This window comes from Ornithorhynchus anatinus, chromosome 3 (genome assembly GCF_004115215.2).
Source record: "Ornithorhynchus anatinus isolate Pmale09 chromosome 3, mOrnAna1.pri.v4, whole genome shotgun sequence".
In the NCBI taxonomy this organism is placed as follows: domain Eukaryota; kingdom Metazoa; phylum Chordata; class Mammalia; order Monotremata; family Ornithorhynchidae; genus Ornithorhynchus; species Ornithorhynchus anatinus.
The window spans coordinates 123,829,265-123,843,320 of NC_041730.1; the positions used below are offsets into that span (position 1 = coordinate 123,829,265).

At 51.3% G+C, this 14,056-nt stretch overlaps 1 protein-coding gene across 2 annotated transcripts in view; it reads right to left on the reverse strand.

The window, feature by feature from the left end:
• Positions 1–106: 106 nt before the first annotated feature.
• The window catches only part of R3HCC1L (R3H domain and coiled-coil containing 1 like), a 94,109-nt gene continuing 80,159 nt past the window's right edge, over positions 107–14,056 (reverse strand). For both annotated transcript variants that reach the window (XM_029060348.2, XM_039911603.1), the window contains one exon: positions 107–1,343. In XM_029060348.2, coding sequence (XP_028916181.1) covers positions 1,276–1,343 — 68 coding nt within the window. In that variant the 3' untranslated portion in view covers positions 107–1,275. The remainder of the gene's footprint in view (positions 1,344–14,056) is intronic.

The following is a 14,056-nucleotide window of genomic DNA, read 5'->3' on the forward strand; positions in this document are numbered from 1 at the left end:
GTCGAGAGCCCGAGACGACCCGTTCTTGCCACCCCGGCACCCTAACGCCCCGGCACCGCCACTTCTCTCCCTTCGGCGGGACGCTCCAAAAGCACCGAGAAGGCAGTTTTGAGATCGGTAGGGTCTCGGCTGAAGTCTCCGATTTGTTCTCTGTCCTTTAGGAGATCTCCCTGCACTGCCCAGAGCTGTTTATTTTACCCTGGCTGCTCTTAGTCTTAATGGATTGTCGGCAGTGGCCTGCCAAACGCTGCTGGCACCGGCTGAGACGATTACACCAAGAACACGCTGCGTGCCAGACATTTCCTGAGGGCTGACAGATGAGAGGGTGATGGGTGGGGAGGGGAGGGCGAGGGGCGGCAAGCGAGTCCCGGATGTCACAGGTGGGCCACGGTACCGGCACCCCACATCGGGAGAGGCCACCATCGGGGGGGCGCTGGGAGGGGCTGCGGGTGATAGGTCAGAGGGGGGGACCGCGAGAGCACCGGGCTGCGGCGACCAAGTCCAGAGGTGCAGAAGAAGATCGCCGCCGCGGATGACGACAGAAACGAAGCGAACGGGTCCCGGGGCTACGCGTGCTAGAAACCGGGCTTCGATGTTGCCCTCTCCCGTTACGTCAGCGTTGCCATCCGGAACCCGGCAAGCAGTCCTCGTCGACGCCGGAACGCCCCCCCGGCCGCATCGGGCCAGAGGCGCCGCGGGCTCAGACCGGCGGCCACTCTCGAGACGGATTTTCTGTCCCTCGGCCCGGCCGGCAAGCCAGAGAGGGCGGCACCCGGTGTTGGGCGGTGGGGGCCGGGCACCTCATTAGCACCACGGCTCCGGCTCCATCCATTGGCTTTTCCAGCCCTCCCATCCTCGCTGCGGGGAGGTGCCGGGGTCTGGCTCGGTACCGCGGGCCCCGAACCCCTCCCCTTCTCCCCAGGTCTTCTGGAGGTCTGGGGATCCGCCAATTCCCGATGCTTCCGGCTGAGCGTGACGTTGCCCGGTCCAGCCCGGGCCCTCTCTGACCCCGGGGGTCTTTAGAGAGGGATAAGCTTCCGGGCTTCCTCTCTGCTCCCGATGCTCGATTGATTCCAAGCTGCCAAAATGCACCGCCTGGGTCTGAGAAGCGGAGTGACTACGGTGGAAGTCCACCGGGGTCTCTGAACCCAGACTGGTACACATTCACCTGCACGCGCTCCGGGTACGCAAAGCTCAGGAAGGGCCCCCTTGCTCGAAGACTCTCAGAATGTGGTCGTGCGAGTTCAGGGAACCGCCCCTTCCTCTGGGCGAGGGTCAGTCGGCGGCCGGGTCCCGGCCTTCCCACACGTCCTCCCGTTGCTTGGCCTCCAGTCGCTTTCTCTCTGCAAAGATGGGGCAAGGTTAAGGAGATTCCAAACTTCCAACCCACCGGGTCCGAACGGCGCCTGTCCTCTGAACCCAAACCGGGCAGCACCGGTGGCCTCGTGGAAAGAGGACAGGCCTGGGAGTCAGAGGACCTGGGTTCTAATCCCGGCTGTGTGACCCGGGGCACGTCACTGCGCTTTTCCGTGCCTCAGTCACCTCATCTGTAAAACGGGGATTCAATACTTGTTCTCCCTCCTACTTAGATTGCGGGCCCTGTGTCTGACCTGATTATCTCCTATCTTCCTCAGGGCTTAAAACGGTGCTTGACATTCAATCGTTCATTTATCGTATTTATTGAGAGCTTACTGGGTGTAAAGCGCCGTACTAAGCGCTTGGGAGGGTACGATACAGCAATAAACGGACACATTTCCTCCCACAAGAAGATTACACACAGTAGCCGCTATCGTTATTGTCGCTATTAAACGACAGACCGGCGAGGCGCAGGAAAGGTCTGGGAAGCTTTCCTGACTTTCCCTAACCTCAATCCCTTTGACTTACAAAGGGTTTCTAACGGGACACCTCCCTTGGGTCTTAGTGGTCAACCCTAGGGTCCCTAAAGAGAAATCCTACGATTTGAGAGAGATAGAAATGGTTCTTCCCAAAGCTCAGATCAAAATCTATCTCTTGTTTAACTGAGAAGCATCTTCCACCAGTTCTGGTCAATGGGGCTCCTTGCCCCTCCACGCCCAAGCCACTGGCATTCTAAACGCCTCACATTCTTCAGCTCCCCTCTCAGAAGGAGCCGCGTTTGAAAAAACATGTCTGGGCACTCTTCCCGCTGCTCCAGGCTCAACGAGAACAAATATAGAACCATCAGGACGAAGTCTTCCCTTCCTATTACTGCAGAAACCGAGGCGTATTTCTGAAGCCAAGCAGCCAGAGCTGTTGAGTGTTCTCAGATCAACCAAGGAGGCAGAGAGATCCGAAAGGACACACCCCTCAGACAGAGGCAGGCAGTCCGACGAAACGGAGACGCGACCAGCGTTTGCTACGACGAGTACTGAAAAATGCTCCTACTGTACAGGGAGCTCAGTGCTCCATTTTTCATATTTTTCACTTGCTAAGGGAACAGAAGAGGGCATCTCTCCCCAGGCCCGGAGCTGGGAGCCAGTCACTGGGAGAGAGCCTCTTGACAACTTGTGAATTGGCTGGCGAGGAAGTTTCTCACGTGCAATAAACATCCTTTTTTCCTTCTCCCCACGATTTTCCAATTTCCCAAGTTCATATCGCGTGGCGTATTTATCACACATTGTGGAAGCACTGGATTGTGAAAGTAGCAAAGAGCCCAATTGTTTCATGAAGGCAAAACGGCACAGCAGTTCCTGCCACTGAGGTGGACGTTCGAAGATTTTCGGTCCACAGCCGCAGCCCGCACCTCCAACTTCGCCATGGGCCTGGGAGGCAGAGGACCCGGGTTCTAATCCCAGCTCTGCCGCTTACCTGCTTTACGACCTCGGACAGGTCACTTAATCAATCGGTGACATTTACCGGGCGCTCACTGTGTGGAGAGCCCAGTACTAAGCGCTCGGGAGAGTTCAACACAGTAGAGTTCACAGATACTTTCCCTGCCCACAAGGAGTTTACCATCTCTAGGGGAGACAGACATTAAAATAAATTACAGATAGGGGAAATGGCAGAGTTTAAGGATACGTACCTAAGTGCTGTGAAGCTGAGGTATCAAAGTGCTAAAGGGGTACAGAGTCAAGTGCATGGGTGACACGGAGGGGACGGAGAGAAGAGGAAATGAGGGTTTAGTCCGGGAAGGCCTCTTGGAGATGTGATTTTTTCAGACGGGTTTTGAAGGCGGTGAGAGTGGTGGACTTTCAGATATGAAGGGGGATGGAGTTCAAGGCTCAAAGGAGGACGTGGGCAGGGGGTCGGCGGCGGGTGAGGTGAGATCGAGGTAGAGAGAGTAGGTTGGCGTTAGAGTGAAGCGTGATGATTGAGTTATAGCGGGAGATCAGAGAGGAGTGTGATGATTGGGTTCAAGGCGGAAATCAGTGAGGTAAAGTGGAAGGAAGAGAGCTCACTGGATGCCTTAAAGCCTACTGTTCAGAGCTTCCATTTGATGTGGAGGTGGATGGGGGACCATCAGAGGTTTTTGAGGAGGGGGGGAGATGAGGACTGGAAGGTTTTTCAGAAAAGTGGTCTGGATGGCAGACTGGAACAAGGACTGGAGAGGGGAGAGAGAGGAGGCAGGGTGGTCAGTGAGGAGGCTGATGAGGTTGAGGGAATCAAGGTGGAATACGGTGGGATCGGCATGGCCGCAGTTTGGACGGAGAGGAAAGGGAGGATTCCAGAGCTGTTGCGAAGGTAACAACTTCTCAGGGCTTCAATTTCCTCATCTCTGAAACAGCGATTAAATACCCGCTCCCTTTCCTGGTTAGCCTGGGAGCTCCAAGAAGGGTGGGGATTGTGTCCAACCTATCTGGTGTCTACCCCAGGGCTTAGTACAGGGCTTGATACATAGTAAGCGCTTAACAAATGCCACAGTTCTTAAAGTTGTTATTCTTGAACAGTTTAGCATAACACACAGCCTCAGGGAAAAACAACTCCAGGGCATAGCCTCCTGATAACAGGACGTGCCCCTGAACCCTGCACAGGTAGGCGGTCCAGGGCTTTGGTCCCCGACAAGGTCGCCATTCTGGGCGACTGAGCAGGCCTCTCTGGGAACAGCAGACTCACCCTGAAAAGGTATTGCTAAAATACCATCTGCCTTGGCTAAACCAAGCTCACCAGTAGGAGTTTGCCTCGAGGTGCTATGAGATAAGGTTTGCACACACAGGGGATAACTGTGTAGGTTTCACAGGTTAGACTTTTCACACATAATAACAGCAACAAATTACGGTATCTGTTAAGCACTTACTCTGTGCCAGGCATTGTACTAAGCACTGGGGTAAATACATGCAAATTGGGTTGGACACAGTCACTGTCTCATGTGGGGCTCAGTCTTAATCTCCATTTTTAACTGAGGCACAGAGAAGTAGAGTGACTTGCCCAAGGTCACAGAGCAGACGGGAAGCAGAGCCGGGATTAGAATCCATTTCCGTCTGACTCCCGGGCCCGTGCTCTATCCGCTGCGCCTCGCTGCTTCTCAACGTGCTCTTACCGAAGACGAATCTCTCTCCATCTAGAGCTTCAGCTTCACACCTGAAGAAGAGCTGCATATATAATTTCAGCACCTGAGGAGGAGTAATACCAGGCAGGCCTAGAGACCAAAGCCGTATTGGGTCCTATTTCCAGCTGTGTCCCAGTCTCACTGGGGGAAGAGACACGTCCGCCCTCTCTAGCCTTGAGTGTTCCAACACGGAGGATGGGGATAACAAGTATTCCTATCTAACTTCCTAAGGAAGGGTGGCACATCCTGTTCACGTCGGGAAGGCCCCTTGAGTGGGAGGATCGACGGAGGGGGGTCCTCCAGTCTGGGGCAATACTTCTGGGGGGGGTGGGTCCCATCTGACACTCGGCAGCCTCCGGATCCTGCTGGGAGACCGGTTCAAAAGACGGTAGCAGGGGGTCCACGGAATGGACGTGTGTATTCAGGCCCAGGCCTAGGAGAGAGGTCTGCCCCGGGGAACACTGGGAATAATAATAATAACGATAAGTGTGCCAGGCACTGTATTAAGCTCCGGGGTGGATACAAGCAAATCGGAGTGGACGCAATCCCTGTCCCACCTGGGGCTCACAGTCTCAGTGCTTATTTTACAGATGAGCTGAGGCACAGAGAAACGAAGTGATTTGCCCAAGGCCACACAGCAGACAAGCGTCGGAGACGAGATTAGAACCCGAGAGCTTCTGACGCCCACGCTCTACCCGCTACGCTGCGCTGCTTCGCAGGAGAGCGCAGGAGGAGCAATCGGAACTCCTGAGCTGGGGGAAAAGCGGCATTAAATGCCGGTAGGAGATACCCAATGGGCCGCCTGAAGGCCCAGGGTCAGATTAAGCTAGCCTAGGGGGTTGTAAAAATTCAATGCTTGCGAAGGAGACTGCAATCTGTGAATAGAAGAGAGTCCACAAAGCCCAATAACCGTTCCCTGTAAACCCTCGCGATTCTCGCACGCGTCTCTGTAGCCGAGAGAATGAGTCCTCAACTGAATCTATCACTGCACTTTGACAGACGAGGAGGAAGGTCAGCATGACGGACGGGCATCTGACAGAAAAAGATTCATTGCCATTTGGGCTCCGTCTGGTGGGAAGACCCGAATCCAGCAACCGAGGTGCAGAGGCGGAAAAAAAATCAAGCCAGAGGCAAAAGTCGAGCCGGTGGGCCGGGGCGGAACAGAAATTCGAGAGAAACGCCTATTCGAACAACTCCCCGCTCTTCATCTTCGGAGGCCGGCTGCTTCGGTAGAGGCCCAAAGTTCTAGGCACTGCCCCGTCAAGGTCTCGGAATAGAGTTCAGCCAAACCGCCGATACAGAATTCGAGGAGCCGATGGGGTTACTGCCCTGATTGGCCTCTCTGATAAATGGCCACTGTTCTTGTCTGCCCGTCTCCCCCCACTGGACCGTAAGCCCGTCAAAGGCTTACCCGTCTACCTGTTACCGATCTGTCCATTCCAAGCGCTTAGTACAGTGCTCTGCACGTAGTAAGCGCTCAATAAATACTACTGAATGAATGAATGAATCAGTCAGTAATATATCTCGAGCACCTCCGTGGGTAGAGAGCACTGACCTGAGTGCCTGGGAGACTATAATACGCTAGACCTCGAGGAGCTTCCAGGCTAGCAGGGAAGACAGACGCTAAAATAAATTACAGTTGGCACGTAAGTATTATTTATTCATTCAATAGTATTTATTGAGCGCTTACTAAGTGCGGAAGTATTAGGGTCTGTGAAGTACATTACCAAAGTGCTACGGGAAGTTCCGGCTCCGCCGCTTGCCTGCTGCGAGACCTTGGGCACGTCGCTTAACTCCTCTATCCCTCAGTTTCCTCAACCGCAAAATGGGGGTTAAATACCGGTCTTCTCCTCCGTAGACTGAGAACCCCACGCGGGACAGGGACTTTGTCTGATCTGATTAGCTTGTATCTACACCAACGCTTAGTACAGTGCTTGACACATAAGTGCTTCATGTAAACAAAATAAAATACACAGAAATAAACACCACACAAAATAAATAAAAGGTCTAGATGAGATGAGATTTCAGAAGGGTAAAGAAGAGTTACGGACCAAAAATAAAAGGCAACCCTTAGGAAAAAATGACCCATAAATTAATAGAATTAAGGGTTCCAAATTGAGACAGGCGACAAATCAATTAAAAAACATAAATTGTATATGTCTCGCTGGGCCTCAGTTTCCTCGTGTGTGATAATATCAATATCAATATCACCATTCCGGTGATAATATTTCCCTCCCTCTCCCAGGCAAATGCTGTGCGGGGCAAAAAAAAAAAAAGGACATGAGAAAAATTTACACTCTATATTGTCCCCTTTATTAGTTGGGAAAGGAAAACTGATAAAACGTGACATCAGAAAGGCAGAAGCACTTAATGTTTTCTTAGCCTTCTTAAACAACAAAAAAAAACCTAATTGAAAGAAAAAGCCCAGGGTCATAAAAACTGGAAGACAGAAAACCAAGCAGGCATAGGATAGAACCCAGTGAACCAACACTCACGTAATCTTGTTATATTCAAATTTCCAGGCCCAGATGATTTACATCTTAAAATAATTAGCTACAGTCATTTCAGAGCCACTACCTGTCACTTTAGAGGCCTCGTATGGAACTGGAGAGTTGTCTGACTAAATATTGGGAAAGCACAGAGAGCTTGCCTACACTTTAAATAAGGAATGAGGATCTGCCTGGAAAGGGGAAGCTTAAATTTTTCTACCCAGCCAGGAAAAAAAAAAAAAATCACAAAATAAATCTGCAAACACCTTGAAAAGGTGAGGGTCCTGGATAATTGAGAATATATTCCGTCAGATTAGTATAAAATTCGAAAAGACTTCCAAGTTGGCCCCAAACCACCATTTCCAAGAAGAAAGGGGTGAGAACTTGACCACGGAAAACAGCAGGGAATGTGACCGCTTTTCTTGCTGGCAAGATTCTTGTGAGAATCTTCCCCAACAAGCTACTGTAGAACAACCTCAACTGGGCGCCGTTTGAAGTGCAATGTGCCTTCTGTCCAAAATCCAGCCCCGCAGATGTGGTCTTTTCAGCATGACAGACACAAGAGAAGCGCAGAGAGAAATGCCAAGACCTCTCTACTGTATACACTGATGTACAAAAGCATTCGACATCACCAGCGGGCCAAGGTTCTAGAAATCACTAAGCAAATTTGGCTGGCTGCCCAGAACGATTCACCCAGAGACAGGGGAGAAGCAGGGGCCTAGTGGAAAGAGGCCTGGGAGTCATAGGACCTGGGTTCTAATCCCGGCTTTGGCAATTGGTGGCTGTGTGACCTTGGGCAAATCAGTTTAACTTCTCTAAGCCTCAGTTTCCCCATCGGTAAAATGGGGATTAATGTAAAATGGGCCTGTTCGCCCTCTTACTTAGACCCTGAGGCCCATGTAGGACAGGGGCTGTATCTGACCTGATGAACTTCTACGCACCTGAGCACTTTGAACAGTGCTTGACACAGAGTAAGCGCTAAATAAATAAAACTATAATAACAATAGATCCTTAGGCTATTCCATGACCGTACGACTGGCCAAGTCAGAGGTGAAGTTGCCCCGTCTGACCTTTTCCTCATCACTGCCAGAGATATGAGGCTGTGTGGTAGGTCCCGTCTCCTTGCGCAACCTACGCTACGTTATCACGCATGAAGATATGAGCTGGAAACTGAAGTCAGAACTTTCTGAGCCATTTTTCCAACTCAGGAGTCTACAAGCATCATCGAAAGTTTTAGAAACAGGGGCTGAGAAACTGCAATATACAGATGACTGTGCTCTCGGATCACACTCACAAGGAGCCACGCAAATCAATCGCTTTGACGATTCAGCAGGGGGCAATGGATTGACAGGAAGTCTGAGGAAAACTGAAGTGATGTCCGGTCCACCTCTAGGAACATCCACAAATAACCACAGATTTAGCGTGGCTCGGGGGAAAGAGGATGGGCTTGGGAGGCAGACAGCAGGGGTTCGAATCCCGGCTCTGCCACCTGTCAGCTGTGTGCCTGTGGGCAAGTCACTTCACTTCTCTGTGCCTCAGTTCCCTCATCTGGAAAATGGGGATTAAGACTGTGAGCCTCACGTGGGACAACCTGATTACCCTGTATCTACCCCAGCGCTTAGAACAGTGCTCTGCACATAGTAAGCGCTTAACACATACCAACATTATTATTATTATCAGCAACCTAAAACTTAATGTTGCCATCTAACTCTGCTACCCGGTTGGTATAACTTCCAATGATGCAGAGAGAGTCTAAAAGGTAGAAAACAGAATTAGACGCAAGACAGAGTGTGGAGCATGAAGGCATTAAGCTCAGCGTGGCTCAGTGGAAAGAGCCCGGGCTTGGGAGTCAGAGGTCATGGGTTCGAATGCCGGCTCTGCCACTTGTCAGCTGTTGACCGTGGGCAAGTCACTTCACTTCTCCGTGCTTCAGTTACCTCATTTGTAAAATGGGGATTAAGATGGTGAGCCTCATGTGGGACAACCTGATTACCCTGTGTCTACCCCAGCGCTTAGAACAGTGCTCGGCACATAGTAAGCGCTTCACAAATACCAACATTATTATTATTATTATACCAAGTTGGAGGTCGAAAAGGCTGTGGCGGTAAACGATCTTCGATATACCTGGGAGAAGTAAATCTATTACAAAAGGTCCCCAGAGCTCCTTAGTTTTACCAGTGTCTCCTACAAACCCTACCCAACATCAAATGGCAGGCCCCAGTTACTAACTCCAAAGCCCCGGGATGGAGTCAGCTCACCAGCTCCGAAGCAACGCTCGAAAGAACACGGCTCTGCTGGACGCGACAAGGGAGGAGAATGGATGATGGCAGAATAACCACGCGGCTATCGTGCGACGTCTTGGTGGGGGGGGGGGGGGGGGGCGTGTGCAAGTCGGGCAGGCAGAATAAATTGTTTAAAAGGCACAGGAAAGCACAGCCTCAAACAACCCGACATCACAGGGGCCGGTGGGGAGATCACTAGACGAACCAGGCTGGTGGGGAGAGTCAGGAGAGACGCTGCTCTCCTCGAGAAAACCCTTGGCGACGATCAGAATCTTCAGAGGCGAGCTGGAAAACCGGGCCTCTACGATTAAACCCGTTAGCGCGGCGAGGGCCTACGGTATATGCAAAAGATGTCTGGGAAGTGTTGGTTTTACATTGGTCTTCTTAGCCGCACTCACATTTAGTCACAGGGTCAGTGTCAACTTTGAAAAACAAAGGACAGCTATATATAATCTCCTCCTATACTAGAGGAACAGGCCTGGTAGAGAGCAGGCTAAGCAAAGAAGTGATCTATCTGGACTTTTAAGGTTTTATACTGAACTGCAATGACACAGTCATCAATAAACTGGGAAAATACGGCCTAGACTACAACGCTATTGGGAGGGTGCATAGTAAACAAAATAAAGTTCAGGATAGCATACTTAAGGGAGAAAAAACACGGAAGACAGAGAAAAATTGATCATGAGTCAGCACTAGCATCTGGTCATTTAAAAGCCAAACATGATGGGATGCAAAAAAATAGGAACCGTGAAGGTAATCTTTCATTATTCTAAGCCCTGATCGGATCCACTCAAGAGGGCTGTGTCCAATTCCGGGCTCCACAGATTAAGAGGGATGAAAACAACCGGGAGAGGGTTCAGAGAAGAGCCGTAAGGATAATAATATGGATGCAATCCAATCCTGGTGGGACCGTCCAGAACAATCTGTGATTTTCGGATATCCGGTCAGGAAGCGGGGCTACTCCAATGTGCTGAAGCATCTCGGGGGTGAAAAACAAACACAAACCCCCCAAAAACTTGGGGTTGAAGTGGCCCTTCTGGACTAGAAACAAGATACAGATACAGCCTAGAAACAAGATGGTCTCCTAAGGGCCCAACAACCAGCTTTTTGTCACCTGTTTCTGAAAAACTGTAAACTCATACGATTCTGCCCAATGACTCCAATTTCTAGAAGCAGTCACTGCTTTTTTTAAATCATATTTGTTAAGTGTTGACTATGTGGCAGACACTGTACTGAATGCTGGGGTTGATACAATGGAGCGTCTCCCCGTTAGACTGTGAGCCCGTCGTTGGGCAGGGATTGTCTCTACCTGTTGCCCAGTTGTCCATTCCAAGCGCTTAGTCCAGTGCTCTGCACACAGTAAGCGCTCGACAAGTACGACTGAATGAGCGAATACAAGGTGGACAAAGTCCCTGTCCCGCATGGGGTTCACAGTCTTAATCCCCATCTTACAGGTGAGGTAACTGAGGCACAGAGAAGTGACTTGCCCCAGGTCACACAGCGGACAAGTGGCAGAGCCGGGATTAGAACCAAGATCCTTCTGACTCCCAGGTCTGGGCCTTGTGACTAGAACCCACCCCCTGCTCTCTCAGTCCTCGTTATGGCTACCAACTTAATGATCAGTCTGTGGTATGAGAAAAATGAAGAGAACCGGGATTTCTTCAGCCGGAAGGAGGCCGAGGGGTAATTTTACACCACGGTCTTCCAATAAATGATGGGCTCTTCAATGGAGAGTGACCTCTGTCTCCACCGAGGGCAGCGAGAGAAAAAATAAGCAGAGTTGATAAGCACGGCAATGGGTAGGATCCTTTTTCCATTTTCTGGGATGATTATAAGTAGCCCTGTTTGAATCGATTAATAGCATTCACTGTGCTCAGAGAACTCTACTAGGCGCTTGGGAGAGGAGAACTCAGAGTTGGTAGACACAGTCCATGCCCACAACGAGCTTACAGTCTACTCTGAAAACGGGAGATGTCCTAAATGAAAGAACCTTCCAGTCTTACGATTCCACAAGGGCATTATTTTGAGTTCATATTTCTTATTCTGGATTATAGCGTGTGTGGGTCGGGGGAGACAAGAGGGATTGAGAGGCCGGGACGCCCAAGGTGAATAACCTCCTCCCCCCATTCCGTTCGCAGGAGGAGGGAGAATTTGAGAATTCTGAACAAGAGAATAGCTTGGAGAATGAGAAGTAGTGAGGAAATTGAGAAGTGAGAGAACAAAAGGCCAACATAACATGGGAGCGCGGGGGTTTCCTTTCTCAGAGATTCAGTCAAATGGAAGCTTCTTCCTCCAGGGTGGGGGGAGATTCTAGAATCATCATACCATTAATCTGTTTGAGATGTAAAGTTCCTAACTCTAAATGAGGAAGTTGCAGGAGGAGGAGGAGGAAATCTGAAACAAGGCACTCTGCCCAGTTGGGACATGGCTTCCCATTTCTTTTGTCTATCAGCTATAGCTAGTTTCTCCTCTGGTGCAAGAGGAGGAACTTCAGGACCGCACGTTCTGCCCCGCTGAAGAATTTAAGAACAGCATCCTTCCCCATAGGGAGAACCCAGGGAGAATCCCAAATTTACAACTCGAAAAGTAAAAAGCCCGGAGCTGCACTCACACCTGCTCAATAAGGAATGAAGCTGAAGAAAGGAACGATCTTCCAGCAAGCAGCTTTCCATACCCGTGTTCATCCCAGCGGCAGAAACTGGAATAATTTCCTGGGGCGGCGGGTTGGGGGGGGCAGAAGAAAGATTCTTTAGAGCGACCGGCTCCACCAGAGAGGAACGTGCCATCAGAAGGTCACTTGCATGAGGAAAAAAGGGACTTCTCCTTATGCAAATCAGCCCTATTTTTAACCGCGTCACCTAAACGTCATTTGCACGGCCAGGTTGATTAAAAATAGCAGCCGGGAGAGGGACCGTGTGTGGAAATGCCAATGGAGAGAATGGGAATGGGGAGGTCTGCGGGTGCCTTCCGAATGGAGTAAATGCAGAATCCTGCAAGGAGATGCACAGGACGCTTTACTGGCAAAGAAACGCGAATCCCAGAGGGGAAGACATCCCGCCGCACTTATCTGGGAGAAGTTTTTCTCATCAGCAAAGAGCCAACAAAGAGCTCACAAAGGCGAACGCTCGCTCTTCCTAACTGCCCAGATCATCAAGGCCCTTAACTCCTAAGCAGCGTGGCTCGGTGGAAAGAGCGCGGGCTTGGGAGTCAGAGGTCGTGGGTTCTAATCCCAGCTCCGCCACCCGTCTGCTGTGCGACTTTGGGCAAGTGACTTAGCTTCTCTGGGCCTCAGTTCCCTCATCTGTAAAATGGGGATTAAGACTGCGAGCTCCACGTGGGACAGCCTGATAACCCTGTATGTACCCCAGCGCTTAGAACGGGGCTTGGCACACGGTAAGCGCTTCACCAATATCGTCATTATTATTAAACCTTCAGGGATTCTCTCCTGCCTCATTCAATAGTATTTCATTCAATAGTATTTATTGAGCGCTTACTATGTGCAGAGCACTGTACTAAGCGCTTGGAATGAACAAGTCGGCAACAGACAGAGACGGTCCCTGCCCTTTGACGGGCTTACGGTCTAATCGGGGGAGACGGACGGACGAGAACGACGGCGATAGAGTCGAGGGGAAGAACATCTCGTAAAAACCGATGGCGACTAAATAGAATCGAGGCGATGTACATCTCATTAACAGAATAAATAGGGTGATGAAAATATATACAGTCGAGCAGACGAGTACGGCGCTGAGGGGATGGCAAGGGAGAGGGGGAGGAGCAGAGGGAAATGGGGGGAAAAGAGGGTTTAGCTGCGGAGAGGTGAAGGGGGGGGCGGTAGAGGGAGTAGAGGGAGAAGGGGAGCTCAGTCTGGGAAGGCCTCTCGGAGGAGGTGAGTTTTAAGTAGGGTTTTGAAGAGGGGAAGAGAGTCGGTTTGGCGGAGGTGAGGAGGGAGGGCGTTCCGGGACCGCGGGAGGACGCGGCCCGGGGGTCGACGGCGGGACGGGCGAGACCGGGGGACGGCGAGGAGGCGGGCGGCGGAGGAGCGGAGCGTGCGGGGTGGGCGGTAGAAGGAGAGAAGGGAGGAGAGGTAGGAAGGGGCGAGGTGACGGAGAGCCTCGAAGCCTAGAGTGAGGAGTTTTTGTTTGGAGCGGAGGTCGATAGGCAACCACCGGAGGTGTTTAAGAAGGGGAGTGACAGGCCCAGATCGTTTCTGCGGGAAGATGAGCCGGGCGGCGGAGTGAAGAATAGACCGGAGCGGGGCGAGCGAGGAGGAAGGGAGATCGGAGAGAAGGCTGACACGGTGGCCTAGCCGGGATATAACGAGAGGCGAGGCGGTGGACGCGGAGGGGTTCAAACTGGCCCGCTGTAGTCATTCCGGCTTCCAAAATAGTAAGTTCTGACTCAAACTCCTGCACCCCACCGCGATACACTCTGTCACCGGTTATCTGGCCCGTGCAGCCGAAAGGCCGCAGGCTGCCCGTTATCACCAAAGCAGAGTGGACAGGAGGTATTAATGGGCTTGTTAGACTGGCCATAAACAAGGAGTCCGAAACTTCAGTTGGTTTAATGGAAAAATGAAGTGACTTTCCGAGAAGCGAAATGCTTGGGGTGAATAGCCATCCCCGAATTTCTCAGTTTTGGGGGGCAATGAGGTGGCCTGGGCCCTGAATGGGGGCAAAAGTGTGAGTAGCTTCTAGGTTCCCTATAAGTCAACTGTCGGCAAAGGAGGAGAAAATTGCCGCTCTCATCATCCACGGTATTTATTGAGCGCTTACTGTGTGCAG